This window comes from Callithrix jacchus, chromosome 6 (assembly GCF_049354715.1).
Source record: "Callithrix jacchus isolate 240 chromosome 6, calJac240_pri, whole genome shotgun sequence".
NCBI lineage: Eukaryota > Metazoa > Chordata > Mammalia > Primates > Cebidae > Callithrix > Callithrix jacchus.
Window position 1 is genome coordinate 4169123 of NC_133507.1, and position 23403 is coordinate 4192525.

General features: G+C 52.0%; 1 protein-coding gene across 1 annotated transcript in view; it reads left to right on the forward strand.

Moving 5' to 3' along the window:
• Positions 1-207: 207 nt before the first annotated feature.
• Positions 208-23403, forward strand: part of ATP10A (ATPase phospholipid transporting 10A (putative)) — a 170734-nt gene continuing 147538 nt past the window's right edge. The window contains 1 exon segment of the mRNA XM_008998262.6: positions 208-719. Within this exon segment, the coding sequence (XP_008996510.5) occupies positions 277-719 (443 nt within the window). The 5' untranslated portion in view covers positions 208-276.

The window sequence follows — 23403 nt, forward strand, 5'->3', positions numbered from 1 at the left end:
TTCCAGCTAAGGCCCTTTTCTTTTCCTGCTCCCCGGCGAGTCCGAGTCGGGGCGCGGGGCAGGGCCGGGGGCTCAGTGTGTCCTGGGGACTTGGCCCGCGGCGGGGCGGACGGGGCCGGGTGCTCGGGGCGGGGCTGGACGCTGCTGACCGTGGTCTCCGTGCGCCCCGCAGGCAGCGAGCCCGCCCCGCCGCGCCCGGCCGCGAGCGATGATCACCTAAGAGGCTGGCGCGGGCGGGCGTGAGCGGCGGAGGAGCCGGAGCGGCGACACGCGGCCATGGAGCGCGAGCCTGCGGGACGGCGGCGGCGGCGGCGGAGGCGCCGGGAGGGCGGGACGCGCACGGTGCGCTCCAACCTGCTGCCGCCCCCGGGCGACGAGGACCCCACGGCGGGCGCGGCCAAGGGCGGGCGGCGGCGGCGGTGGCGGCGCGGGGGCGCCCAGCACCTGGCGGACAACCGGCTCAAGACCACCAAGTACACGCTGCTGTCCTTCCTGCCGAAGAACCTGTTCGAGCAGTTCCACCGCCTGGCCAACGTGTACTTCGTCCTCATCGCGCTGCTCAACTTCGTGCCGGCGGTGAACGCCTTCCAGCCCGGCCTGGCGCTGGCGCCCGTGCTCTTCATCCTGGCGGTCACGGCCTTCAAGGACCTGTGGGAGGACTACAGCCGCCACCGCTCCGACCACGACATCAACCACCTGGGCTGCCTGGTCTTCAGCAGGTGAGGCGGGCGGGGGCGCGGGGCCGGGCGCCCCGGGAACTTGGCGTTGGGCGCGGTGATGGGGGCCTGAGCGCCCCGGGAACTTGGTGTCTGGTGTGGTGTGGGGGACTAGGCGCTCCGGGAACTTGGCGTTGGGCGCAGTGATGGGGGCCTGGGCACCCCGGGAACTCTGTGTCTGGTGTGGTGTGGGGGACTAGGCGCTCCGGGAACTTGGCATTGGGCGCGGTGATGGGGGGCCTGAGCGCCCCGGGAACTTGGTGTCTGGTGTGGTGTGGGGGACTAGGCGCTCCGGGAACTTGGCATTGGGCTCAGTGATGGGGGCCCGGGTGCTCCGGGAACTCTGTGTCTGGTGTGGTGTGGGGGACTAGGCGCTCCGGGAACTTGGCGTTGGGCGCGGTGATGGGGGCCTGGGCACCCCGGGAACTCTGTGTCTGGTGTGGTGTGGGGGACTAGGCGCTCTGGGAACTTGGCGTTGGGCGCAGTGATGGGGGCCCGGGTGCTCCGGGAACTTGGTGTGAGGTGCGGTGTGGGGGACCAGGCTCCCCAGGAACTTGGTGTCAGGCGCGGTGTGGGAGACCAGGCGCCCCAGGAACTTGGCGTTGGGCAGGGTGATGGGGGTCCGGGCGCCTCAGGTACTTGGTGTCTGGTGCGGTGTGGGGGACCAGGCGCCCCGGGAACTTGGCGTTGGGCGCGGTGATGGGCGGGGCCGGGTGCTTGCCGGGCAGATCTGCTCAGGGTGGAGGCCGGCTGGGACCCACTGCTGACTGAAGCCGCAGCGCCGCCAAGGCCCCTCTGCGCCCTGTGGCTCCCTGGCTGCGGGGACGCGTGGGGACCCCGTGTCACTCCGTGTCGGAGCCAGGGTGATCCCAGGGCCTGAAACCGACGGCCGCTGAGCATCCTCATCCCCAGTTGGCCGCGCCTGAAGTGAAAGGCAGGGACATCCAGCCTGGCCCCGTGTGGCCTAAAGTCCCCGCCTCAGTCCCCAGCCAGGGCCCGTGGCCCGGGAGCAGCCGGCACACGACTGTAAAGCTCAGTCTGATAACAGCTGAGCTCCTGACAGCAGCAAAGCCCGGAGGTGCCTGGCACAGCTCAGGTGCCAGGGCAGGGGAAGGGCGGCACTGACCATCCTCCGCTGTGAGCCGGGAGCCGGCCACCGCCCTGTAGCTGCCTGCCTACCTTTCTTCATCTTAACCTGTTTCCCGGAGGAAAGAGTCTGCGGGGCGTTTGCGAGCCCTGCCATGGGCAGTGCCAGGGGTGACCTTGTGATGGGCCTCTCCTGCTCTTTTTCCCTCCTGGAGTTTTAGAACCTCGGGCGGGCCTGTCCAGAAGCTGCGGCCTTTTCTTGCTTTAAGCTCTCCACCCCAAGAGAGCCCCTTGGTAGGTCCATCTTGGAGCTGTGTCCGGCAGCCTGGAGGACCTCAAGGTCCTGTCCAGGAGGAAGCTGGGTGGTCTTTCCTTTCCTCCAAAGCTCAGCCCAGCTTTCCCTCCTGCTTCACCCTGCTTGACCCCTAGAAGGGGGACTGAGATGGGCTTCTGAATAGGAGAACATTGGCGGTGCCTGGCTTCCATCATGCATGAGAGACCGACCCCAGGAAGCACTATGCCCTCTTAGTGGCAGATCGATCCCCTAAAAGAGGAGGGTCACAGTTGCCACTCTCTGCTTTGATGAAGCCGTGGATGCTTTCCTCTATAGTACCTTTCACCTCCCCGCCCCCCCTCCGGCAATGCTGCGGTGATTGTGCTTCGTACTTTATGGAAACAGAGTAAACCTGCCCAGTGTCAGTCGGCAGCAGGGTTGTGGCACTGGGATTTGACCCAGGTCTTCCGACTGCACAGCCTTTTGACTGTTTCTGTGCTCATGCTTCTGAAAGTTTTGTGAGAGTCACTGGAGGTGCTGGTTAAAAATAGCAGTTCTCCAAAGTGTCTCGCCCAGCAGGTCTGGGATTGAGCCCAGGAATGTGAGTATTAGATTCACGTGCAGAAGACTCTCCTGTGACACACTTTGAGAAACACCGCTCTGCCTGCTCCCGAGCAAGGTGGCTTTCAACGAACAGGGCTGTGGGATTTGCCGGCCCTTGTTCAGCAGAAGCCTGAGCAGTGTCATGAGCGGCACTCCTACAGATGCCCTCCGTGTCCCCCAAGCGAGGGCTCCATCACGTCGCCCTGGTGGGGCGCGACAGTTGTACACCTCTGCACAGATGCCACTTCCTGTTATTTCTGAGCCTGTAACTCCCGTATCTTCCTTTTCAGAAATACTTACGCCTCAGAAGAAAAACAGTTTATTTTCAGTTGTCAAAGTGCTTTGAACCCATGATGTCATTTGATCCTTAGAGTGACCGTCACACCCATCTTGCAGATGAGGAAACTGAGGCTGGGATCTAAAAGCTATTCTCTTGTCTCTGTTACCTTGTGAGGTAACAGGTACCTGAGGGGCTTTGAAACCTCAGCTTCCTCTTAGACCTCACCCAGCTGTTCCCCTCCCCTTCCACTCTGCCCCTGCCTCTGCATCTTAACCCTCCCTCAGACCCTGTCTTCCCTATGGAAGAAACTGGCAGCATTTTTCCTTCACTTCCCAGCTGCCTTGAGGACAGTGGGCTCACTGCCCCACTTCTGTTCATTGTTCTCGGGGAGGGTAGCTCGAATTCCTCCAGTTCCAGAAAGGCTGGAAGAGGTGGTGCTAGGCCCTGGGGGTAGAAGGAGAAGGAGGCTGGTTTCACCCATAGTTTACTGGAGGGACAGATGGCACGACAGGGCGTGTCTACCAGGTGAATTCCTGGGTGGGGCTCCGAGCTCCGGGATGCAGGCTTCATGTCAGGAGAGGCCTCCCAGGAAGGACAAGAGTCTGGGACTGTGGTTTGTTGCCAGGCAAGGTGGGGCAGAGGGCGAGTGCTGCAGTGGGAGATTGGGGCGAGGGGTTGACAGGGCCTTGGCACAGAGATGGAGAATAAGTTCTAGGGTGCACTGGAGTGAAGCATGGATATGAAGCCCAGGCTGTCGGGACCTGGTGCCCAGATGGCACAGAGGAGCCAAGGAAATGGCTTCTGTGCCAGGCCAAGGTCTGTGCTGTGCCTTTGGATGACTGCAGGGGAGATCAGAAGCAGGACTGTAAACTGTCCAGGTCTGTTTTGTGGGGTGCCTCCTCCAAGTGTTGCTGTTCTAGCCGCTGTGCATGGGGGTGTGGGTGCAAGCGAGCCACGTGTCATTCACGCAGAGCCCCAGCGGACTTTAGCTGGGCGTCCCAGCCGCTGCCACTGTCCCGGAAGTGACTTCCTGGCCGTTCCCTGCACGTGAATGTGCAGCCCGTGGTGTGCCATGGTTTATGTTATGTTCTCAGTGACACTGTCCTTTGGCCCCTTTCTGTGAGAATCCCGCATGGAGCCTGTTGGAAATGCAGCTTTCTAGGCTGGGGTGTTTGAGAAGCAGTCCCCCATTTCCTCATCCTGGACCCATTTTCTCCTCATGGATCTCACATGCTATTTAGGAAAACCCTCTTGAGCCACACTCAGCAGGTTGGGGGAGCACTGTGTGATTCTGGGGTGTTAGGCGCCTGCGGTGGGGAGGGCCCAGCCACCCCTCATCACTAGGCTGTGGTCCAGTGGGAGGGGAGGCTGTGGGAAGCCCCTCTGATCATATGGACCTTGGTGCTGGCTAAGGCCTTTTAGAGAAGCCTTTTTCCCACAGGCCTGGATGGGAAGAAAGGGGCCGTCTGCGCTTGAGATTGCATCTCAGCGAGCCCTGGGGGGAGTCTAGGGCGATGTGGCCTCTGGCTTTCGTGTGGGGCTTGGACTTCCCTTTAGCTGACATTGGTCTCCAACACTGAGTGTCCAGCTGGAATAGGGTGGGCATCGCTGGGGGCCGAGGACTGAGGGGGCAGGGCTGGAGGAGAAGAAAGGAAGGGGGCATGGGGACTCAGCCCAGGCTGGGAGAGTGGCGGGCGCTTCTGCAGGCAGGAAGCAGAAATCCTCTATCGGGGAAGACTTTGTGCCTTGCAGAAATCGCTCTCAACCACCTCTTCCACAGCAGCGGGGAGCGGGGAGCTTCAAATCCGCAGCCTGGCGCTCTGCTCCTGGAGATGGAGTGCACCTTGCGGGTGCTGCTGGAGGAGGACCTGGGCCAGTGACCCCTTCTCTCCCCTAAAGCCCACCTGGGCTCTGGTATCATTTTCTAGATTTTCTCCCTTTTGCTTCTTTGTCCTTTGTGAGGACTGGATTGTAGTCTTACCGACACCTTTCAGCATCTGTCCCCAGGATGATGCAACCAGCAGCGTTTCGGCAGGAAATAACCCGAGGCGGCGTTTCCCTGAATCTTCTGGGCTCTGTGCTTGGTTTGAGGGCGGCGTCTCGGTGTCTTTCCGTCACCTTTTGGGAAAACAGGTAGTCGGGAGGTGCTCTCTGCTTATTTTGGAATTGTCCTACTTTTGGTCTCTTCCCTTTGCTTTGATTTTTTCTGCATTTTCCCAGCCCACCAAGGTTATTTATCCAAGCCACATCCCCTGCATTTTAGGCTTTGTTTCAGAAGAGCTGAGCAGATGAGAAGGTGACGTTCTCACTCAGCAAGGTCCTCCTCTTGTTTTCTTTCCTGCCAGCCTTCGTTTTTCTCCCCCTCCTCCTCTGTGCCTCTTTGCCTTCCTTTCCCCCGCCCACCTCGTCTCTTCCTCTGCGGTGCCCTTGGCTCTTGTGGGGCACATTCCCTCCTTCCCTCCCTCTTAATGCAACAAGAGGCCAGCAGGCAATACATCTTTCCCCTGGGAAGCACAACATCTCTGTCACTTGAGCAAAAGGTTTGCAAAAGCAGAGCCACCAGGGCATGACCCAGGAGTGAGGACCACGGCACTTCTTCCTCAGCGGGTCTGGCATCCCTGCAGGCAGGTCAGAGCACTGGACACTTGCAGAATATTATTTCCACATCGCCATTCACATGCTTGTTGGAAATAATGTTTTGGTACCTGTTACACGTCGTATATTACTGGGCTCATGAGGTCAAGTTGCATTGAAAAAAGAATGTTTCTTTGCCCAAAACCTTGATGCCATCCGAAGGCTGGCTTGTTCATGAGGTGGTGGTTCTTTACTGATTAATAGGAGCCCAATGTCCTATACACACAGTTCCATTTTACCCTCCGACGATGCCATCATTCCCACATCGCCCTCCCACAGACAAGGAAAGTGACGCTTCAAGCCTCGACCGCTTAAGGTCATGCTGTTAGGGGATGGCAGTACCTCGATTTGAGCCCAGATCCACCCCGCTCTGACCCCAGGTCCACAGTTACTACCTCACTTGCTATTCCCACCCCAGGAGCAACAGGCCTCATTAAAAACATTATTCTAGAAAGTTTCACATACATAGAAATGCGCACATGTGGCAGACCTCCGTGTGCCATCATCCCGTGTCAACGACTAGCAAGTCATGGCTAACGTTATTTTACATGTGTCCCCCCCATCATTCTGGTGCAAATTCCACACATCATGACATTTCACCTGTAAATAAATCAGTAGAAAAGCATGACTCTCCTCAACACTGAACTACAAATACCATTATCTTACCTAAATAATTCATTATTATTTTTAAGACACAGTCTTGCCCTGTTGTCTTAACAGCAGGCTGGAGTACAGGGGCGTGATAACAGCTCACTGCAGCTTCCACCCTTTGGCCTCAAGCGATCCTCCTGCCTCAGCCTCCTGAGTAGCTGGGATCACAGGTGCACATCACCACACCTGGCTAATTTTTCTTAAACATTTTCATAAGGATAAGGTCTCACTGCATTGTCCAGGCTGATCTCCAACTCCTGGGCCCCAGCGGTCTTCCTACTTTGGCCTCCCAAAGTGCTGGGATTACAAGCCTAAAATTGTTAAATTGTCTCATAAATGGGATGTGTGTATTTCAATGTGTACCTTTAAATCAGTTCTTTTTTTTTTTTTTTTTTTTTGAGTTGGAGTTTCCCTCGTTACCCAGGCTGGAGTGCAATGGCGCGATCTCGGCTCACCGCAACCTCCGCCTCCTGGGTTCAGGCAATTCTCCTGCCTCAGCCTCCCGAGTAGCTGGGACTACAGGCACGAGCCACCATGCCCAGCTAATTTTTTGTATTTCTAGTAGAGACGGGGTTTCACCATGTTGACCAGGATGGTCTCGATCTCTCGACCTCGTGATCCACCCATCTCAGCCTCCCAAAGTGCTGGGACTACAGGCGTGAGCCACCGTGCCCGGCCTAAATCAGTTCTAAGTAAGGCCTGCTCATTGCAGGTGGCTGATGAATCTTCTAAGTCTCCTTAATGTACATATTTCCCCCTAGAAAACTCTTTTCTCTTTTTTCCCTTGCAATTTATTTTGAAGAAGTTGGGTTATTTGTCCTGTGCGGTTTTCCAGGGCCTGAATACTGGGGATTAGTTCTGTGTGGTTTCGGGTACCATGTTTTTTTCTGTTGTAATTGGTGTGAATTGGTAGGCGGCTCTGGACGCCTGTTTGGCTTTCGTCAGGCTCAGGTTGGAACTTGTGCTGCTGGCTTGGTCTCCGCATTGCTAGGTGGTGTCCTGCACTTCCATTAGGAGACGTGTGTGCTCACTTGTCTCTTTGTGATGCTGACAGTCATTGATGATCATCGCCTGCATCCATTGATTGGTTAGGGGTTGCAAAATGGTGGCGTCCTAATTTATGATAGGAAATACCGTTATAAAGAGGCACTTCCCTCATCTCCAACCTGGTTTCCCAGTGGTCCAGCCCATATAGTAAAGGAGAAATAAGTGCTTGATGTTTTAGTCCATTCTCAGGCTGCTGGGAATAAATACCCGATACTGGGTGATTGATAAAGAAAAGAGGTTTAACTGACTCACAGTTCCATGTGGCTGGGGAGGCCTTGGGAAACTCACAATCATGACAGAAAGCGCCTCTTCACGGGCGGCAGGAGAGAGAATGAGTGCTAGCAGGGGAAGGCCCGGGGCTTATGAAACCTTCAGCTCTCATGAGACTCACTCATTATCTCGAGAACAGCGTGGAGGAAACTGCCCCCATGATTCCGTTACCTCCACCCGGTCCTGCTCTTAACACGTGGGATTTTTACACTTCAAGATGAGACTTGGGTGGGGACAGAGAGCCAAACCATATCACTAGCCAACTAGCTTTCTAAAATTCTTAGACTTTTTACTTCAAATCATTTTATGCTTAAGAGAAAAGCTGCAAAAATAGTACAGATCATACCCCAGACCTGCCTTCTCTTAATTTGAACACAAACTGCACTGTAATATTCAAAACTGAGAAAATAACATTAGTACAAAACTATTCACTAATTCACATTCTCCATTTAGATCTAAACGGTTTTCCATGAATGCATTAAGGAGTTTTGGTCATCGGTTTGCGTGTTGGTCTTGTGTCCTGCCATTTGGCTAATGCACTTATTAGACATCTAATAATTGTTTGTGGCTCCCTTAGTCTTTTTCATATAGAATCATTCATCAGTCAGCAGAGACAGTTCTACTTACTCCCTTTCAACCTCATACCTTACATTTCTTTCTTTCTTTGTTTTTTTTTGCCTGATTGTTCTGGCTAGAAGCTCCAGTACGATGTTGAATAGAAATGGCAAAAACTGATATCTTTCTCTTGTTTCTGATCTTAGGGGGAAAACATTGTTTTTTACCATTAAGTATTGTGCTAGCTGTGTGTGCATGTGTGTGTGTGCGCGCATGCGTGTGTGTGTATTTTAACCAATGCTGAGATTTCAAGCTGTGGGGTTTTATAGATGCTCTTTATCAGGTTGAGGAAGTTCCATTTTGTTCCTATTTTGTTGAGTGATTTTTTTAATCAAGAAAAGATGGGCCGGGCGCGGTGGCTCAAGCCTGTAATCCCAGCACTTTGGGAGGCCGAGGCGGGTGGATCACGAGGTCTAGAGATCGAGACCAACCTGGTCAACATGGTGAAACCCCGTCTCTACTAAAATACAAAAAAATTAGCTGGGCATGGTGGCGCATGCCTGTAATCCTGGCTACTCAGGAGGCTGAGGCAGGAGAATTGCCTGAACCCAGGGGGCGGAGGTTGCGGTGAGCCGAGATCGCGCCATTGCACTCCAGCCTGGGTAACAAGAGCGAAACTCCGTCTCAAAAAAAAAAAAAAAAAAAAAAAAGAAAAGATGTTGGATTTTGTCAAAGTATTTTCCTACATCTATTGAAATGACCATGTGGCTTTTGGGCATAGTTCAATCAATATGACGTATACTCATTGATTGATTTTCACATGTTAAACCAATCTTGCATTCCTGGGATAAAACTTACTTGGTCGTAAGGTGCAATCCGTTGTTATATTTGCTAGATTCCATTTACTAGAACGTGTTGGGGGATTTTGCATTTGAATTCATGTGGGATATTCGGGATGGGGTGCAGTGTATGTGGCTTCGTCTGGGTTGAATACAGAAAAGTACTGTACTAGTCTCATAGAATGAGCTGGGGAGTGTTTCCACTATTTTTTTTTTTTTTTTTTGAGATGGAGTTTCACTCTTGTTGCCCAGGCTGGAGTGCAATGGCATGATCTCAGCTCACTGCAATCTCCATCTCTTGGGTTCAAGTGATTCTCCTGCCTCAGCCTCCTGAGTAGCCAGGCACGTGCCACAACGCCTGGCTAATTTTTGTATTTTTTTTTAGTAGAGGTGGGGTTTCACCATATTGGTCAGGCTGGCCATGAACTCCTGACCTCAGGTGATCCACCCTCTCTGACCTCCCAAAGTTCTGGGATTACAAGCATGAGCCACTGTGCTGGCCTATTTTCCTTTTTGGAAGATTTGGTATTAATTCTTCATTAAATACTTGGAAGAATTCAACATTGAAGAGAACTTCAGTCTGAGCCTGGGCTTTTCTTTATTCTTTTTTTTTTTTTGACAGAGTTTCACTCTCGTTGCCCAGGCTGGAGTCCTGTAGAACAGTCTCAGCTCACTGCAACCTCTGCCACCTGGGTTCAAGCAATTCTCCTGTCTCAACCTCCCCAGTAGCAGGGATTTCAGTCGCCCGCCACCATGCCCAGCTAATTTTTGTATTTTTAGTAGAGATGGGGTTTCACCATGTTGGCCAGGATAGTCTCAATCTCTTGACCTCGTGATCCACCCGCCTCGGCCTCCCAAAGTATCTTTCTAGGAAATTGTCCGTTTCATCAGAGTTACGTAATTTGTCATTGCAGAGTTGCTGATGGTACCCTCTTGTCATCCTTTCTGTTTCCGTCAGTCTGTAGCAGTTACGATGCGGTGGTCTAACAGTGATTTCCTTTACCCCATTCCTTTCCTACTTATTAACTGGAATTCTTAGAATAGCTGTGTTTCTTTCTCATGGATTTGTATCTTAGTTGACCAGATTGTAGACTAATGGCTCAGCCTTCGGCAGCTCTTTCAGGCTGGCTCTCCTGTCCTCCCCAGGCCCCGAGCCCTTCTTTCCAGACTGTCCCTTACTCCCCGACTACATGGGATGCCCCAGGCTCATCTATTTTGTCTGCCCCACTCTCGAATCAACCACTTCTCCAGTAGGCTATATACATTTTCTAAAAAAAAAAAAAAAAAAAATTATGGATTCATGGATTTAAACATAATTGATCGGTTTCAGTTCGCTGTCCTTATTATTGTAATTGATTGCTTTGGTCAGCAGGAACCAGCCCTCTCGTCTCTGAGTCTTTCTTTCTGAGACGGGGTCTCACCCTGGTGCCAGGGCGGGCGTGCGCTTGGCGCAATCAGAGCTGGCTGGAACCACAGGTGATCTTGCTTTTTGTTGTTTTGTTTTGTTTTAGCTGATTCTTTTGGATTCGACCAGGTCTTGCTATTCTTAATGCAGTTATTCTGTGCCTTTCAGTGGCCTCTGAAGCCCAACCTGCCTGTTCCCAGGAGCTAAACCGTGGCCTGCATGGTGTCATTTAATGGGCATTCATTGTGGTGAGGGTCAATTCTCAGGTTCCATCCTTCCTGCAAGGGAAGGATCAGGGGTCTCATCTGGGGGCAGTACCTTCTTCCTGACGTGTTGGTAGCATTTAACAATCACAGTGAGTGGCAGTGTCCCTGGCACTGGTGCTCACGGCTGCGGTTGCTGGCTGATACGCAGTGGCCTCACCTGCCCAGGAAGGCCCTGCCCCATTGACTACCCTTTCCCAAAGGCCAGTCAGGCCTTCACTGAGAAGCATGTCTGGAAGATACTTTTAAAGACAGGGCTTCTCCATGTTCTGGGAAGTTTCAGAAGGGGCTGGGTGACTGTTAGGCTCCTGCCCGTCACAACATCATGCTCCAGCTTCTTGCTGGATGCCTGCCCCAGGGAGGCCCACTGTGCGCCCTTGTACAAGACTCACTTTGCTCTATTTAGCACACTGAGAGAACTTACAGGAAACATGAAGAGCTATTTTGATTTCTGCTTTTTTAGAAGACTCTTAGCCCGACTTTCTATGTTTACTTGTTTTGCATTTTCCCAGAGTGCGGTCTGCATGAATGTGCGCGGCGCATACTTTGTGGTTATTTTTCCACTGGGGATACTGTATTTTGGAATACTTTGCCTACCGTACTATTTTTATGAGGCTATTAAGAATTTGTGTCCTCATTTTAAGTTAGAGACAATTAAAATGCCCTTGTAGGGGCTAAAGGAAAACTTCCCCTTTGCCCTTTGAAAGTTTGCTGGAAGTCAGCTGATAAAAGGCAGATGAATAGGAGAAAAGGCATACACATTTATTCACATGCAGAGCACAGAAGAACTGTAGGGGAATGATTGCCCAACACCCAGTGGAGAGCAGAGGGTTACACACCCTCCTTCCTAGGGGAAAGGAGACAGGAAGTGGGGATGATTTTAGAGGGTAGCAAATGAGTTTTAGGGGAATTCTCTTGCCTGGGCCCAGTGTGTCAGGCCTGCAGAGCAGACAGTGGTTTGTGACAAAAGCCTGTCCAGCTGTGTAATCAGACTTCAGTCTTTCTTTCCACAATACGAACTCACTTAATCAAAACTTCTTTTCCTCTTGGGAGTGCCTGGATTTTGGGTAGAGAAGGGAACTTCAGAGGAGTTCATCCTGTGCTTTGGGAGAGACAGGATTGAGAGGTGGGGTTGGGAGGTGGTTAGAGAGCCCCTGCGGCTTCTTCAGTTCAGCGTGTCAAAGTGCCATACTTTGGGGTATTGGTCCCTGAGCCCCAGCACCCTCAATGAGGTTAGATCCTTGCCAGCAGTGAGATGCAAGGCAAAATGCATTTCTCTTCAGCCCTGTGTTCTCATTTAAATTGGAGGGAGGATGGCATTCGGTAGGAGGGAGGATAACAGGACATCGGAGGGAGGATGGCATTCAGTAGGAGGGAGGATAACAGGACATCGGAGGGAGGATGGCATTCGGTAGGAGGGAGGATAACAGGACATCGGAGGGAAGATGGCATTCGGTAGGAGGGAGGATAACAGGACATCAGAGGGAAGATGGCATTTGACAGGTGGGAGGAGGGTAGAGGGAGGACGGCATCAGATTGGAGAGCGGATAGCATTAAATTGCAGGGAGGATGGTCCTTCCTGGGAGGGAGGGGCAGAGAGAAGCTAGCAGCCTCTGCTGCTCTATGAGCAGTACACGAAGAAATGCGGGGGCTGGAGGTGGTGCTGCAGGGCCAGGCAGGCAGGTAAGAATCTGAAAACGTCAGCTGCAGCCATTATTATTACCTTTACTACTACTTCAGTATTGCTGTTGAGATCTTTTGATAATACTCGCTCACATTTTTAGATTGCTAAAATAGTTTTGTTTTTAGAGATGAGGTTTTACAATGTTGCCCAGGCTGGTCTCGAACCCCTGGCATCAAGCAATCCTCCCACCTCAGCCTCCCAAAATACAGGGACTGCAGCTGGCCTGTTCACATTGTTAAGACACTGAGGTAGTTGTACCTCCAAACCCAACCAAATAATTTTGGGTGTCATTTACCTGTGTACTTGTATCGCGGGTAAATGGACAGCTTTGGGAAAGAACGTTGAAATGCTGGGAATAGATCCGACCCCCACTGCTAAGTTTAAGGGCCGCCGAGGATCCAGAGTGGGCCTCTGTTGGCTCAGGTGTCTTCTGAGCAACGTTCCTGACTAGAAGAAGCGCTCTGGGGAAGCGGGAAGGTGAACGCGTCTTTGTTTAGATGGCAATGCGGCGTGTATTGCAAATCTAATTGGCTTCGATAATAACCTTTTTGGAGGAAGGTTTGTTTCGAAAACATAAAACGACTTCACTTCATTGGCGGATTGAATGATGTCTTTGATTCATTTTTGCTTATCAACAGTTGTAACAATTTTTTTAAAAACCTTACATAAATGTTGGTTTTCAAAAGGAAACTCAACCTAGGCGGGCAGCGGCGAGCCTTGGAAGCCTCCAGCAAGGCTTCCACGAAAGGTGCTCAGCAGGCGCTTTGGAGGCTGGCGGCGGCTGCACAGCAGGGAACTTTAGAGCTCCCTTATTTCTGTTTCAGCAGAAGATTTGCCATCCGTATAGGAGCCTAGGACTTTTCTAGGATGGTCCTGGGGTGTGGACGGACCTCAGCTTGGGCCAGGCCAGACTTGACAAGGCTCCCTCCCCGAGTTCGGGAGTCCCGAGATCCCCACTCACCCCTCCCAGCCTCTGTCTGCTTTGCTTCCCCACAGAAGTGATGTTTGGCGCCAACAATACTGTTTGTAAAAGAATCCAGCACACGGCCGGGCGCCGTGGCTCACGCCTGTAATCCCACCACTTTGGGAGGCCGAGGCGGGGGGATCACGAGGTCAAGAGATCGAGACCATCCTGGTCAACATGGTGAAACCCCATCTCTACTAAAAATACAAAAAATTAGCTGGGCATGGTGGCGCGTGCCTGTAATCCCAGCTACTCAGGAGGCTGAGGCAGGAGAATTGCCTGAACCCAGGAGGCCGAGGTTGCAGTGAGCCGAGATCGCGCCATTGCACTCCAGCCTGGGTAACAAGAGCGAAATTCCGTCTCAAAAAAAAAAAAAAAAGAATCCAGCACACGAGGGGTTAACAAAACGGCAGGAAACCCGGGCTGTCACCGCACATTTGAACTGAGTCATTTGTAGGGTTTCCAACGTGTGTGTCCTGCAGTTTGTTTTTGTGTACTTCTAATGACAGTTTAAAGTCAGGTCCAGAAGAGGTAAATGCAGGTTCCAAGTGACATCCTTGGTTCGGATGTGACCTCAAGGCTCCTGGGTGCTGTCTGTGGAGGGGAGGTGCGGGCTGCAGGTCCCGGGGGCGATGGGTGTGGTCCCTGCTGGCTGGGCCCCCAGTGAGTCACTGCAGGGCTGGGGAGGGAGCGAGGGACCCAGGGAGGAGCGCGCTGGGGCCCTGCCGTTCCAGTTCTCCAAAACTGGCTGTGGAGCCGCCGGGGACTCGCCCCGCCTGTGGGCTGGCCCCAGGGTGTGACCACATCCCTTTTTCTGGGCCTTCCTTTCCCTCCAGGGCCTGGCTGAGGCCATACCAGACACAGCCAGGGCCTCTCTGGTGGCTTTCGGCCAAGTTGGAACTCAGCTGTGTTTCAGTTACATGCTGTGAGCTGGGGTGGAATTACAGGCTCCCAGTGCTGCTCCGTGGGGTCTAGGGTAGGAGTCTGTAAAAGTCCTAGCCTGCTCTACAGGAGGCAAAGCTGATGCTGAACCAGAAATAAGGCAGGTCCCTGAGCCCATCTAAAGTTCCCTGCTCTGCAAGGAGCTCTGCTGGCTCAGAAAACCGAGAGCCAGAGCCGTGTGACGGGAGAGAGGAGCTGGGGAGGCCCCTGTCCCCGCGGGTACCCTCCACTGGCTCTGTCTCCCTCTGAACAAACACACTGTTTTTGAACGTAACTCAAAGCGATGGTTTCCAGTCTCACACACACACCGGGCTGCAATTGTTCACCTCACACAACCGTTTCAGAATTACGTGGCATGTAATTATTTTTGCAGAAAGGGTAATTTTATCCACCGGCGTGACGGTTAATTATATTTAATTACGTACATCGTGTCACTGATAAGTAATTGGTAGAAACCTGGGTGATAACATTTCAGTGTCACTGTTATCATTGTCGTTATTTTATTATTCATTTTGCCGTGGCAGGCTCTAGTCAAGTCAGATGTGTGTCTTTTCCTGGCGTTTCATCCTCATTGTGACTTGCATTGTAATATTTTCCATGTACACATTTTTTTTTTTTAGAAAGAAAATCATCGCTTTGAAGCAGGACGGAAAGTTTGATTCATTCCTTAGCAATCTGGTTGCTGCCTATGGTCTTTTGCATCTGTAGGGAGCATGTTTTGGGGGCCAGGAGGTCTCTGGCAGGGACCCTCGGGTTCTGGCTCACAGGGCGGTGAGAGCCGGAATCGGGCTCAGTCCTGTAGGCGAGCTGCGCTCCTCCTTGATTTCGAGGTGAACTTCCTCTGTTTCTGGTCTTTCTCTCTTTCTCTCTTTCTTCTTTCTGCTTCCTTTCCTGTGTTAATTCCTCTGTAATGTGTCTGGCCAGACTTAATGGGAATTCCTTCACAATGCACCCTTGGGACTCGGAGAGGAAGGCGTGTGGGGCCGGAGGGAGGGCAGTGTCTGTAATTCTTGGCTCTGTCCCCAGCTACTGCATGCAGTGACATCTTAGGTCAGTTTCTGCTCATTCAGTGCTGTGCTAAGCATGTCTTTTTGTTTCCTGTCGTCTAATGCTTTGAACATCTGGAGCCTTGCTGCCTCTGCAGGGACGGGCCCTCCCAGGCCTAGATGATTCCTAGAGATAGCAAACAGCATGGCAGCAGCCTGCTTTCTGTGTGCAAGCCATCCAATCTGGCGTCCACACCCTCGGCCCTCTCCATGTTTCATTCACCGTGCACCTGTTCTCGTCACCCAGGTCCAGCTACCAGGCAGCTAGGGACAGCCCAACGTCCCAGGGGCCACCAACATTATGTAAAGTAACGGACTGTAAGCCTGCTCACCCCACCTCTCCTGTTCTTTCCCATGAAAGGCACAGAAAAGACTCTCCCCTCTCGCCCCAGTCTCTGCCTTCTAGGACCCTGGTCTCCGCTATGTTCCCCTCCCACAGCGGTGGGTGTGACGAGCTCCTCCTCGGGAGGAGTCTGAGTAACAAGCCCTCTTTCCGATGGCAGTCCTCTCCTCTGTCAGCCCCACAGTGCTCACTAATAGTAGAACTGAGACGTAAAACACCCTGGAGCTACCGCCCTCTGTTAGGTCCCAGGAGAAAGGGGCATGAAAGTTAGCTGCAGTTAATGTTGCTAATGCGCTGCTGGTGCTTAGCGACCTTGACAGCCAACTCGAATTCCCCTTTCTCACGGAGAAAGATGGGGAGATTATCCCGGAGTGCATCCTGGGCCCAGTGTAATCACAAGTGTGTAAAAGTGGAAGAAGAGCGGGCAGAGAGATGCGATGTGAATCTGACCCAATTTGCCGTTGTTGGCTTTGAAAGTGGAGGCCCTAGGAGCCAAGGCGTGCGGGCGGCCTCCAGGAGCTGGAGAAGGCAAGGAAACATTCTCTCCCCTAGCCCTGCTGAAGTCATTATTTTGACCCAGTACGACCCATGTCAGACTGGCCTCCAGAACTGTAAACCGACACGTTCGTTTAGCTGGCTGCAGTGTGGTATGTGCCTGTAGTCCCAGCACCGCAGGAGGCCGAGGCAGGAGGATCGCTTGAGACCAGGAGAGGGAGGCTGCCCTGAGCTGTGATTGCGCTACTGCACCTGGGCAAGACCCTATCTCTATAAAAGTACGTAAATAAAATAAACCTCCCCAAATTTGCGTTCCTTCAAGCCACTGAGTTGTCATGATTTGTTGCAGCCGCAAGGGGAAGCTAATAACGTCACGTGCCGGTCCAGAGTCTGACAAACAGGCGCCGTGTGTCTGATGTTTTGTTTTGCACCCTTATTTTACAGATAATTTTTTTAAAAGCTTTTTAGAGGCCAGGTCTTGCTATGTTGCCAGGCTGGTCTTGAACTTCTGGCCCTCATACAGCCCTGCCTCGGCCTCCCAAGTAGCTGGGAATACAGGCTCTATCTGCCACGCCTGGAGAAACCACATTCTTGATCTACAGCTTTTTCCATGTTAATATTGATTGAGACCATTCGGTTAAAAAATGGCTGTTGGCCAGGCCAGGTGGTGCCTGCCTGTAATCCCAGCACTTTGGGAGGCCGAGGTGGGTCAATTGCCTAAACCCAGGAGGCGGAGGTTGTGGTGAGCCGAGATCGCGACATTGCACTCCAGCCTGGGTAACAAGAGTGAAACTCCGTCTCAAAAAAAAATGGCTGTTGGCTAGTCTGGGTGGCTCATGCCTGTAATCCCAGCACTTTGGTAGGCCGAGGCGGGTCGATTATGAGTCTGGAGATTTAGACCACCCTGGCTGACGTGATACCCCATTACGTCATGTACTCCAGTAAAAATACAAAAGATGAGCTGAGTGTGGTGGCACATACCTGTGATCTCAGCTACTTGAGAGGCTGAGCCAGAAGAATCGCTGGGACCCAGGCGGCGGAGGTTGCAGTGAACCGAGATCACGCCACTGCACTCCAGCCTACATGACAGAGCAAGACTCCATCTCAAAAGAAAAAAGAAGGAAGCCTGTAGGCCAGGGGCAGTGGCTCACAACTGTAATCCCAGGGCTTCGGGAGGCCGAGGTGGATGGATCGCTTGAGCTCAGGAGTTGGAGACAGCCTGGGCAACATGGCCTCATCCCTACAGGAAATACAAAAAGTCAGCTGGGCATGGTGGTCCACGCCTAGAGTCCCAGCTGCTTGCGGGGGCTGAGACTGCTTGAGCACTGAAGGTCCAGAGTGCTGTGAGATGTGATTATGATGGCATCACGGCTCTCCAGGCCAGGTGACAGAGAGACTCTGTAATGAAAAAAAAAAGCTGTCGCTGTTTGAATTACCTAAGAATATATGGAAGAGCTCCAAACTGCTTAGTGGGATCATGAATACATGATGAAAAAAAGGGGCTTTTTTTTTAGTTGAGATACTTAGTGATAAAACTTCACCTATTCCTCTAGCACTGTATACTTGCCAGAATTTTATGACCCTGTATGGTACCGTTCTCAGCTAACCCTGTGAGATGCTTGTAAATTCTTCATTATTCCTTCATTGTTCCTTTGAGAAAATGGGAGCCCAAAAAGGAATGACTCAGCCCGAAAGCGGCAGAGCTCTGGAGCAGAACAGGTGGCCCTAGGGCTCTGGTGTACCCGGGGATGTGACTCGGGCCACGAGCTGAGTGCCTGTGCGTGCCGCTCAGTCAGAGCCTCCTGTGTCCCTTTGATCATGGACGTGTGCGTGGATGGGATCAAGCTGTTTAAATATTTCCGGCTTTTGAGAAAATGTCTAACGCCAGACAGTTTTCCTGATAAAAGCCAATACCCAGAATTGAACAAGGATAGTTGACAAAGATGCTGTACAGATGCTTTTTAGAAAAATTTATATGTTATTGATTCTTTTTAGTGTGGCTGGTTCATTATAGCTGTAGTCGTGAAAAGCTCTTGATCTCACACCTCTGTGAGTAAAAACTGCCTGTGCATGTGCACCCAGTGTGGGTGTTATTTATAAATTATAGGCATGTAATGCACAAATATCTTACATCTATTGAAACAAGCAAAATATTCAAAAAAAGATAAACCTCGATTACAAACAAAGGAGGTCGTGTTTCCTGCACCCCGTGATGGTGCATTTCTTGGTCGTGTTTCCTGAACCCCGTGATGGTGCATTTCTTGGTCGTGTTTCCTGCACTCCATGATGGTGCATTTCTTGGTCGTGTTTCCTGCACCCCGTGATGGTGCATTTCTTGGTCGTGTTTCCTGCACCCCGTGATGGTGCATTTCTTGGTCAGTTTCCTGCACCCCGTGATGGTGCATTTCTTGGTCGTGTTTTCCTGCACCCCGTGATGGTGCATTTCTTGGTCGTGTTTTCCTGCACCCCGTGATGGTGCATTTCTTGGTCGTGTTTTCCTGCACCCCGTGATGGTGCATTTCTTGGTCGTGTTTCCTGCACCCCGTGATGGTGCATTTCTTGGTCATGTTTTCCTGCACCCCATGATGGTGCATTTTTTTTTTTTGCATATGGGTGTCACTTTAGGCACTGTCACCCAAAGAGTCTTCCAGTAGCTTCATGTTGTGATGTCATTTTAGATGACTGAAGGAATATTGCACGTGTCAGGCACGTGGCAGTCATGTGTCAGGTGAGCTGATTCTCATGCTGTCTCTCTTATCCAGAGATATTTAGGAAGCCTTGAAGAACGCCCAGCGGGCTGGCACCACCACCAGTCTACCTGTGTGCAAGGCTGGTCCTGTGCTGTGGGTGTCAGCTCTGAAACTCAAGGCACAAGGTGTGGGGTGTTCTGACTTCCCCACTTCCTGGAAGTGGGCCATGTGCTAACCTGGGGCTTGTCACTGTCACACTGAGCAGCTGAGCTGTGCTCCAGGTACACACCTTAAGTGTGTTATTTCTTGTGCTTTTATTTTTTTTAAATTGTTTTATTATGGTGAAATAGACATAACATAAAATGAGCCACTAAAGCCTTTTTTTTTTTTTTTGAGACGGAGTTTCGCTCTTGTTACCCAGGCTGGAGTGCAATGGTGCGATCTTGGCTCACCGCAACCTCCACCTCCTGGGTTCAGGCAATTCTCCTTCCTCAGCCTCGCGAGCAGCTGGGATTACAGGCACGCACCACCGTGCCCAGCTAATTTTTTGTAATTTTAGTAGAGACGGGGTTTCACCATGTTGACCAAGATGGTCTCGATCTGTTGACCTCGTGATCCACCCGCCTCGGCCTCCCAAAGTGCTGGGATTACAGGCTTGAGCCACCGCGCCCGGCCCACTTAAGCCTTTTAAGTGTGCAGTTCAGTGGAATGAAATGCGTTTACATTGTGGTGACCCTCACCACCACCTCTCTCCCAAACTTCTAATCTTCCCAAACAGAAACCTCATGTCCGTGAAGACACTAACTCCCCCTTCCCCGTGCCCAGCCCCTGGCTACAGCCATTCCACATTCTGTGTCTGCGCATTGGACTGCCCTGGGTGTCTCGCATGAGTGGACTCACGCAGTCCTTGCCCGTTAGTGACTGGCTGATTTGAGTCCGCATCATGTCCTCAAGGCTCATGCATGTAAAGCGTGTGCCAGAACCGCCTTTTTGAGGTGGATGCTCTTCCGTGGCATGTATCCACCATACATCATCTTCATCCACTCATCTGTTCACGGACACGGGTGTTTCCACCTGTTGGCTGCTGTGAACGTGGGCGCCCCGTGTCTGAGGATCTTGTGCTTTCCGTCCTTGGAGACATTCCACATGGATTTCAGGACGTCTTCGTTGGGGTGGTACCTAGGCCCACAGGTGCCCTGGGACCCTCCCACGGTAGCATCTGTGCTGCTCTCATGACCTCTCTGGAGGTGACAGTCATGCGTCAGGCGAGCTGATTCTCATGCTGTCTTTTATCCGGGGATATTTAGGAAGCCTTGGAGAGCACCCAGCAGCCTGGTGCCACCACAGTCCACCTGTGCACAGGCTGGCCCTTCTGTGCTGCAGGTGTCGGTTCTGGAGCTCAAGGTATGAGGGGTGTGTGTGTGTGTGTGTGTGTGAGTGTATGACCTTCCATCTGTGAAATTGTGACAAAGCAAAAAATATGCATAGTATATATAGGGTTCAGCACTGTGCCGGGTTTCAGGCATTCACTGAGGGTCTGGAGATGTGTGTCTAAGGTAATGGAGCCCTGCTGTATAGAAATAAACCTGTCGTATATCTACACCTATCTATATACATAGAGCTATAGATGGATGGGATGGGGATGGGGGAACAGGCGTGCCTGAGACCAGGGCTTGCCTGGGGAGTGTCCACCGCATCACACGCTTTCTCCTGGTATTTGGTAGTGGTTTAAGGAAAGCCACTTTCTCCCAGTATTTGGTCACGGTGCTGCTTGCCAGTGGACAGGCCTCAGGGCCTGGCCGGGGGTTTACTCCCCTCCCTGCAGCCCTCTGGCCAGGGAGCTTGGGAGAGGTGCTCTCAGCATGGGCGGGGCCAGGCGCCCTGTCTGTGGTCTTGTTGCCTAAATGTTATCCCACACTTTCTCCCAACCATGGCACTCCTGGTGAGGCCCTGCCTTCTGGTGACAGGGACATGACTGTGAGCTCGAGGCAGAGTATGCAAAACAGTTCTGGGAAGCTCAGTGTATCTGCTGGTGGGGTGGCCGGGCCTAGTCACAGTCAACCTCAGCTGTCACCTCCCAGCTGACCTGTGACCACACACACACACATACACACACAGACACACACACAGAGACACACAGGCACACACACAGAACACACACAGACAACACACAGACACAGACATACACAGACACACAGACAACACAGACACAGACACACACACACAGGCACACACACAGACACACACACACACAGGCACACACAGACAACACACAGACACAGACATACACAGACAAACACACACACATACAGACACAGACACACAGACACACACACAGACAGACACACAGACACACAGACACAGACACACACATACGCACACACAGACAACACAGACATACACAGACATACACACAGACATACAGACACACACACAGACACACAAAGGCACACACAGACACACATACACACACATGCAGACACACACACACAGACACACAGGCACACACACAGAACACACACAGACAACACACAGACACAGACATACACAGACACACAGAGACACAGATACACAGACAACACAGACACTCACAGACACACACAGGCACACAGACACACACACACAGGCACACACATACGCACACACAGACAACACAGACACACACAGACACACACAGGCACACAGACACACACACACAGGCACACACATACGCACACACAGACCACACAGACAGACATACACAGACATACACACAGACATACAGACACACACACAGACACACAAAGGCACACACAGACACACATACACACACACACATGCAGACACACACAGACACACACACAGACAGACACACAGACACAGACACACATACGCACACACAGACAACACAGACATACACACAGACATACAGACACACACAGACACACAAAGGCACACACAGACACACATACACACACATGCAGACACACACACACAGACACACACACACAGACACACAGACACACACACAGACAACACACAGACACAGACATACACACAGACATATAGACACACACACAGACACACAGAGGGACACACACAGACACACACACACATGCAGACACACACACAGACACAGACACACAGGCACACACACAGACAACACACAGACACACATATACACACACACAGACACACACACATATACACACATATACACACACAGACACACACAGAGGCACACACACACACACACACACACAGACAGACACACACAAACAAGCCATGCTGCTTTCCCGATTTTGAAGCTGTCACTTGGTCTTCTTGGCCTTTTATTGAATATGTCACTGCCACCTTTCTTTATATGTTCAGTCTGTGTCCTTTGTATGTGCCCAGATTCCTGGCAGTCAGCAGTGAGAAGCTGCCCGCCAGCGCCCCCCGCAGTTCCTGAGGCACCAGCCAGAGGGGCCCCGTGGAGGCGCGGGCTTGGTGAGCGTCCACCTCATCGGATACCTCCTCCCAGTATTTGGTACAGGTTTATGGAAAGCCACTTTCTCCGGGTATGTGTTAGGGGTTTGTAGAAAGGCTTTTCATTCAACCCTTTGCTATTGCCCTTGTTCAGGCCTGTGCCCCTTGGGTAAAATCGGAGGCGCATGGTGATGGGGAATGGGAGGGACAGGGAGAACAGCCGTGCCTGAAACCTGTCATTTAAGACAAGCCGAAGCCACCTCATGTGCCTCTTAGGTTGTGGTGCAGACTGCCAGCCCCCTCCTGGTCTCATTTTGCAGACAGGCGCTAAGCATGTCCCCAGACGGCAAGCCAGAGGGTCCACGAGGCCTGGCTGTTGGCCAGGTCTGCCCTCCCCACTGCACACCCACTGCACCCCCTTGGGGTGGTCCAGGCAGGAGGGGCAGGAGCCGCCTTCTTCCTCTGCCACTCAGGGTGCATGGAATGGCCAGGAGGAGCAGGTTGGGGCTGCGTCCTGAGAGAGTGCTTGTTCTCCCTACATAATTTCCAAAGCTCACAGGAAAATGGAGATTTTTTTCTTTAAAGAAAACAATTTCAATTATTTGATTTACTTTTGATTACCTGGGCAATTAATGTCCCCTTATTTTAAAACAGGACATCATAAAATCAAATAGACTGGGCACACGGTGATAAGATAGAAAAATCCCTCTTAAACTTCGTCACCCTAAGCAGGACCCTCAGCTTAGGAAGACCCATGAAACCCCCTTGTACTCGCCCCTTCATCTAACCTGAGGCTGCAGTTTCTGGGTCCTGCCTTTCGTGGCGGGTCCAGCTGGCAAAGACGTGCCATGGAGAGAAGCACACGACCCGTTCTCTCAGCGTCCCTTCTGCTGAAAGGCACATTCTCCGCCGTCTTCATGAAAACGTTCAGACTGCGATGTTGTGACACATACCCACTATAAATGACAAATGCCTGAGCAATGTGTGTGACAGCAGAGGTGTGTGCTAATACCTGTGGCTTTGTGGCCTCGTATCGTTTGGTTCTGAAATTTCGGCTCCTTCATGCTCTTGGGGTGAAATCAGGTGATACCTCTGTTCGATTTATCTTGAACACAAGCGTGCAGTCTGGTGGGTGCTGTCTCAGCTCTGGCAGTGGGTAACAATGTCAT